The sequence below is a fragment of the Mastomys coucha genome, unplaced genomic scaffold (genome assembly GCF_008632895.1).
Source record: "Mastomys coucha isolate ucsf_1 unplaced genomic scaffold, UCSF_Mcou_1 pScaffold21, whole genome shotgun sequence".
NCBI lineage: Eukaryota > Metazoa > Chordata > Mammalia > Rodentia > Muridae > Mastomys > Mastomys coucha.
The window spans coordinates 2,170,589-2,177,832 of NW_022196904.1; the positions used below are offsets into that span (position 1 = coordinate 2,170,589).

At 54.1% G+C, this 7,244-nt stretch overlaps 1 protein-coding gene across 2 annotated transcripts; it reads right to left on the reverse strand.

The window, feature by feature from the left end:
• Positions 1-1,006: 1,006 nt before the first annotated feature.
• On the reverse strand, positions 1,007-4,421 carry Znf579 (zinc finger protein 579). 2 transcript variants are annotated; one of them, XM_031385196.1, is made up of 3 exons: positions 4,188-4,391; positions 1,342-3,075; positions 1,007-1,253 (listed from the first exon to the last, which is right to left on the reverse strand). In XM_031385196.1, exon 2 carries the CDS (start codon positions 3,071-3,073, stop codon positions 1,388-1,390), a length of 1,686 nt encoding a protein of 561 aa, XP_031241056.1. In that variant the 5' UTR covers positions 3,074-3,075; positions 4,188-4,391; the 3' UTR covers positions 1,007-1,253; positions 1,342-1,387. The 2 variants fall into 2 exon arrangements, 1 of the variants encoding a protein (XP_031241056.1); XR_004122876.1 differs by lacking the exons at positions 1,007-1,253; positions 1,342-3,075 and adding an exon at positions 3,722-3,921 and having other exon boundaries at positions 4,188-4,421.
• Between the last annotated feature and the right edge of the window lie 2,823 nt (positions 4,422-7,244).

The window sequence follows — 7,244 nt, forward strand, 5'->3', positions numbered from 1 at the left end:
TTCCCAGTGACCCTACTTCTATGGACCTGTGCTTCCTACCCACTTTGTCCTGTACCATCTTTCTCTGTCTAGCTCCTAAGAAAATGCTTTCTTACATTTATTTTGTGTGCATGTATATGTGTGAGATTGTATATAGAATGCATGCACACACATCACTGTTAGCATGTGGAGGTCAGAGGACAACTTGTAGGGGTCAATTTTCTCCTTCCACCATTTGGGTCTCTGGTATGGAACTCAGTTCCTCAACTCAGCTGCAAGTGCCTTTACCCGCTGAACCACCACATGGCCCCCTAAGAAGCTTTTCTCCATCTCCTTGTCTATGTCCCCTCACTAGAGTGAAAGTCACAGATTGAGAAAGGATTGTGTTTCCTTAACAGAAAAATGAAACACACCCATGACAAAGCCCTGCACAATGTGAGGGCTCTAGGAGGCATCCCAGCATGCATCCCAGCATGAAAGAAGGAAGAAAGAAGATAAGGATAACTCACAGAATAAGGGCTAAGAGCACAGGCTATGGAGCCACAGTGTCACTCGTTGCTGTCAGTTCACATCCTTGTTTTGACCACTCCCTAAGTGCTGGGATTACAGTTGTGGATCCCCACACCCAATAGAGAACATATCTGGTACTTGGATTTCTCCCAGGAAAATGGAATCTATCGGTACCTTCAGAATTGCAATGGAAATTTTGGGAAACATCTAGAGCTTTCTCAGAAAGGGAGTTGTAGACTTCCCACATTGAGTAGTACTTTCAGTGCCTAGAAATCTGCCCTACAAATGCAAACAGTGCATACCATGCTGATAGGCTAAACTGCAGGAAGGGATTCCTGAGGACAGCCATCATGGTACCCCGTCTTAGTACAGTCTTTCTTCTCAATCCAGGGCCCACAGACTTCTTGCATGATTGATATCAGCCATGCTCCTGGGATCTGGTGTATGAATGACCTTGTTCCGAACCCAAGTGGGGGTGGTAAATCTTGACTCACCCAATCACCACAGACAGCCTCACTCGGGGGTTGCACGAACTCACATTTATTCACAGAGACAGAGGAATGGGGGGGGGTGCAGTGCTTTCGCACTCGGAACCCCCAGGGTCTGGCAGTTCCAAAGAGGTGCTGGTGTCCAGTGTTTGTAACAGGGGTGGGCGGGCTGGGACAAACCCGGCAGTCTCTATCCTCTGGCTAAATGTCCTCCGCCTCGTCCTGCCTTACTTAAGACACGTGTTGGAGTGAAAAGTTCTAACCAGCATCAGGGATCTAGGGGTGGGTAAAGGAGAAGGTGAGTAACCCAGGGCTCAGGGGTAGGCAGGGGAGGTTTCTCTCCTTCAGCTTCCCTCTTCCTTACTGCAAAATGGGAGCTCAATTGGAAGGGTGGAGGATGGATGTGAAGGTCAGGAGGCCAGGCCCCCCAATCCGCGTAGGTGGGCCTTGCTGTCCACCTCCTCATCCTCCATCTCAAAGGCTGAATGGTCTTGGCTGTCAAAACAGGAAGCGCTGAGAAAGACAGGAGGAGCCGGCAGGGACTGGGGTGGGGTGCCAGGTGAAGGAGGCTCTTCCTTGATGTGGGCGATGGGCAGAGGGAGCCCTTCTGCTTCCTGCTTAAGCGGCTGCGGAGGCTGGGGCGACTGTGAGGCCTGGGTCTGGAGTTCCTGCAGCGCTGCAGCCCTCTCCAGCTCGGCGCGGTGGCAGCGTTGGTGGCGCAGGAGGCTGTAAGCGCGGGAGAAGCGGCGTGGGCATCGGGGGCACGGATGCGGGGCGGGACCCCCAGCGTGGACTTGAGCGTGACGGGCCAGGTCCGCCAGTCGCTTGAACTCCCTCTGGCAGCGCACGCACTGGAAAGGGCGTGCCCCGGAGTGGGTGACCCCGTGCTGGCGTAGGTGTGCCCGGCGTCGGAAACCTTTACCACACTCAGGACACCAGAAACGTGGCTCCCCCGCCGGAGGCCGGGCTGGGGTGGCATCTCCTCCATTCTGCCCGCCTTCGCCCCCTTCCGATGCACCCCCACATTCTGCCCCTTCGCCCCCCTCGGGCCCTTTCCCTGAGTTCCTTCCACCCGAGGCCTTGTCGTCCTTCTTGCCAGCCCCGGGTAACGGGGCCAGCAGGCTGAGTGGGCCATGGACGCGGCGGTGCTGGCGGAGGTAGGAGGCCAGGCGGAAGGCCAGGCCGCAGTCTGGACACACAAAAGGCCGATCGGTGGAGTGGACTAGCCGGTGACGCGACAGGGACCAGGGCCTGGCGAAAGCCTTGAGGCAGATGGAACACTGATGTCGCTTGGGGCGGGGCGGGGGTCCTCCTTCGCCCTCCTGTTCGCCTTCGGGGCGCAGACACGGGTGGGCTTTGAGTTCCCCCTTGGTGGCGAAGGCTTCGCGACAGCGGAGACACAGCAGCGTCCAGTCGGCCTGGAGAAGGACCTGCTTCTCCTCCTGTCGCCCCGCGGCCAGTGCCAACTCTGCCCTTAGCTCCGCTGCCCCGGCCTCGGCCTCCTCGGCCTCCGATTCCCGAGGATCCGTACTCGTCGGGGCAGCCGCAGGAGCAGGGTCCCCTGCGGGCCACGTCTCCGGCCACTGTGCGGTCGCCTCCTCTGCGGCCCCAGCCACCGCCACCGTGGCGGGCTGCTCCACGCCCTCGTCCTGCGAACCCCAACTGGCCTCGGACTCCTCCTTCACTGCCCTCTGCGTGGACAGATCCACCTCGCCACCTGCGTGCTCCTGGGCCAGGTGGCGCCGGAGCTGGGCTGGCTCCGGGAAGGTGCGTGGGCAGGCAGCGCAGCGCAGCGGGGGCTGGGGCCCGTGGCCACGAAGGTGGCGGGAAAGGTGGGCAGGCCTGCGGAAAGCTTTGGGGCACAGGGGGCAGGCATGGGGCCTGAGGCCCGAGTGGCTCAGACGGTGTCGAGACAGGTAGTAAGGGAAGCGGAAGAGGCGACCACAGGTGGGGCAGGGCAGAGGTGCCCTAGGGGCTCCGGCACCCCCTCTGCCACGACCACGGCCTCGACCACGGCCACGACCACGGCCTCGGCCTCGACCACGGTCACGGTGAGGTGGGCTGCCCTGGGCAGGTGGAGGGGGCTGTGGATCCATGCCTGTGGGGAAAGGGGGGAGAGGTAGGGGTGGAGAGAAGAGATGAAAGATGTGGGGTGAGGTGAAGAGGAGAGCAGAGGTACAGGGATGGGGTAGATCCACAGTCCAGAAGAGACAGATGAGAGGCGGGAGAGGAAGGTGGTGAAGAGGCAGAAGAGGATAGAGACAGGGAAGGAGAAGAGAGAGTTGTGGAGAAGTAGGAAAGGGAATCAAAGTCCAGGAGAAATACAAAGGAGAGAGATAGAGAGAAAGAAAACATAGATATCAAGAGGTGGGAACGGTCAGGAAGACAGAACAAGAGACATACAGAGGAGACACAGGGAGACAAAGTCAGCCAATTGATTTTGCTCTAGTGCCCTGGAGCTTGAACATTCCTGGAGGGGCTGGGAACCAGTCCACCCTCGGGGCCCAAGTAGGGTGGGATTCAAAGTCAAGAGGCCCTGGAAATAAAAAGTGTATGTGTCCAGAAGTCAGGGGCTGGGAGGAACCAGGGAGTAGCCGGGCTTAAGCCCCTAGGTCTGAGGGAGGAGTGCTGGGGTCTGGATTCCTGGGTCTGAGGGAGGAGTGCTGGGGTCTGGATTCCTGGGTCTGAGGGAGGAGGGCTGGGGTCTGGATTCCTGGGTCTGAGGGAGGAGGGCTGGGGTCTGGGCTCCTGGGTCTAAGGGAAGAGGACTGGGACCTGGATTCCTGGGTTTGAAGAAGGGCTGATTCCTGGATCCCTGGGTCTCAGGCAAGAAGACTGAAGGGTAGGACTCCTGGGTCTCAGATAGAACAAGATAGGCGAACTAGACTCTTGCAGGTAGACGCAGCCTCTGAGTCGGGTGAAGGAAGGAGCTGGGTAAGGGGCCCTGGCTCACAAGACAAGGGGGAGGAGGGAACTGAGAGCTGGGCTGCAGAAAATCCCCAGAGAGAAGGCTGTGTGGCCAGACCCCTGGCCGGGCGTGGTGTCCGGGGAGGGCGTGGAACCTGCCGGCTGTCGGGGGCTCTAGGTCCAAGAGGGGTCTATCTGTTCCGGGTGGGTATGATCTGCAGAACTAGGGCAGCGGGTCGAGGCCTTGCAGATAGCTCTGCGCAGGGCCTGGGGCTCGCCCCAGTCTCTGGGAGCCGGTCTTACCTCCACCTCCTGCGCTCCTTTCTTCCTTCCCTGCGGCCGGGCGATCGCGGACAGTGGTGGCGGAGAGGGAGGGGGTTGAGCGTGGTGGGAGGGGGTGGGGGTGGAGAAGGAGGCTGGGCTCGGTGTTACAGCCTAAGCCTTCCCCCCGGAAACCCGGTGTTTGGTCAGAGGCCAGAAGAGGAAAGACTGGCCGAGAAGCCGGAAGCGGAGGGCCAGGGACCTCGGGGGGCAGAGAAGGAGGGCGCTGCAGCTCCTGGATCCCGGGAGGGGAGGGGGCTGAAGGCCTGTCCTTTGGACCCTCAGAGGAGGAGGGGCTGCAAGTCTAGAACTCTGGATCCTGCTTTCCACCCCTCCTCCATTTCCCATTCATTCTTTCAACAAACAGGCATTTTATCAAGCCCTGCCGGTGCCAGGCACTGTGCTAGGCTGCTGGGTCTGAAGAAGGCAGAGATGGAGATGAAAGAAGCAGTGAGTGACACAGACTTGAGAGTGCACCCACCTCTAGAGCCTTACTCTCATTGTCTTCTTGGTTGCCTGGGCAAGCAATTCTCTCTTCTCCGAGCCTCAGTTTCCCCCTTTATGGTAAGCCCCAGGATCACAACCCGACCAGTTTTATCAGAACACCTACTGTGAGCTGGCTCTGTCCTTGGTGCTGGATCGATAGAGGCAATATTCATACTATGATGAAAAGGGACAGACAAGAGTCAGTCACGGATGGTGTGACAAGGGAAGCTCTCTGTCTTGGGTAAAGTGTTGTGGGAATGCAGGGGATGGAAGAGACAGTGATCTGGCTTTCAATGGGAGTGAATGTCATTCCTCTAGTTTTCCTTGGCAACTATGTTTCTGGAACTTGGAGTTTTAATGTTTCAGCCTGCTATATGGGCCACATTTCAAAGTATATATGATGGAGAAAAAGGCTGGTTGCAGGAATCTACTGCGTTACACTGTTGTTTTTCTTTCGGGTTAACTTCATGCCAAACATTGTTGGTAAGAGGCTGGGTAAACTGTTCCTTTTGTATGTGTCTGGGGTGAGTAGAGGTTTGGAAAGCTTTAACATGCTAGCAATTTCAGGAATTTACCCTTGAGAAACCAGAAACATGCAATATTATACTTGTGCCAGGTTCGTAGCGGCTGCTTTCTTTTTCTTTTTAAAAAAATTCGGTGTATGTATTTTGGGCTGGCAAGATGGCAGTGCAAAGGCACCTGACTTGTGCCTTACCTGAACTAGCTATCCAGGACCCACAGAGTAGAAAGAGATGTGCAAATCGATTCCTGTGGGTTGGCCTCTGACTTCCACACCTGTGTGTCTGCACACACATACACATGCACACATATAAACATAAACACACATTCATTCACATACATACAAACACACACACCCATACATACAATAAACACACACATACATAAAAACACATACACACAGACACAAATGTACATGCACACACACAAACACCCAATCACATATACATATTAAATAAACAAATACAAATGTATAGGGCTGAAGAGACATTTCAGTGGTTAAGAGTGTTTGTTGCTGTTTAAGAGGGTCAGAGTTTGGTTCCTAGCACCCAGTCAAGGGCCTACCCTCCCTGTAACTTCAGTTCCAACACCTTCTGTCTTTTGAGCACATCCATACAGAGGGGCATATTGCTAAATAAATAAAAATAAATCAAATGCAGTTAAATTCTATTACATTTATTATTTATGTATGTCAGGTACACACACAGCATAGTGCATATATGGAGGTCAGAGGATAACTTTCAAAGGTCAGTTCTCTCCTTCTATGATGTGGGTCCTGTCCTAGAATCAAATGTGGTTAGGTTTGGGGACAAGTGCCTGTACTGACTGAGCTCTCTGGCTAGTCTATATTGTGGCAGTCTTGGAAATCACTGTGAATGGCTCGGTAAGAGATCAGAGGAATAAAATCATGACCCAGAGGAATCTTGTATCCCTGAAAAAAAAACAAAAAACAAAAGAGGAAGAAGCTTACTGTGTGGAAATTCGGAGGTTTTCCAAGTGGTCGCATGGAAGAGAACAATACAAAAGCCACCTGTGCTAAGTCTGCATGTGCTCCTGTCTGCAGCTTGGAGACTGACGAGATGGCTCTGCAGTTAAAAGCACTAACTGCTCTTGATGAGGACCTGGATCAGGTTCCCAGCACCCACATAGCAGCTCACAATCCCTCTATAACACTCCACCTGCCACTCTCCTCTGGCTTCCAGAACCAAGCATACGTGGGGTGCACATACATACATACAGGCAGGCAAAACACAGTAAGATAAAAATAAATTATTTTTTAAGAGGGGAAAGGCATGGTTGTGTGCACCTGCGATCCCCTCCCTTAGGAGACAGAGACTGGGCAAAATTCCATAGTGTAATGATATAAGGAGTTTGAGGCCTGACTGGACTATGTGGTGAGCCCTAGTCTCAAATAAACAAATGAGCAAGCAACAGCAAAAGGGGAGAGGGGAAAAGGAAGGAAAGTAACAAATGTAGAAATGGGTAAACAGGAAAATTTTCAAACAGAACAGAACAAGGGCGCTGTTACTTGGGGGTGTCATCTGCAGTCTTGGATTGGGGCGTCCATGGTGGCCATACTGTCAGAGAGAAGCCTCAACCCCCGTGCAAGGACTGTGGCCAGCTGAGCCTGCAATTGAGAGCACTGAGGAGCCATTGAGAAGATTTTAAGCAGGAGAGTCATGTGATCCAATTAGGGTTTAGAAACATTCCTGAGGAACCTGCACAGAGGCAGGGCCAGGAGGGATATGGGGGCGGGGTGTGTGTGTGAGGGGGAGCCATAGACCAGAGTTGTAAGGCTGCTCTGGTCCAGGTGAGAGGTGACTTGACCACTGTGACCCAGCCTGGTTACCTACTACACTTGAGGGACACAACCAACTCATTGGCTTCTCTCTTTCCAGCTAGAATCCAGACCAACCTATTACAGCTCCTTACTTAAATAAACGAAATAAAAGCAAACAAAAACGTTTGTGTGCGCCCATGGGGATGAGAGAACAACCTGTGGGAGTCAGTTCTCTCCTTCTACTCTGGATTCTA

Excerpts from the sequence above, each read along its gene's own strand:
- Znf579 (XM_031385196.1), bottom strand. The coding sequence starts at position 3,073 with ATGGATCCACAGCCCCCTCCACCTGCCCAGGGCAGCCCACCTCACCGT.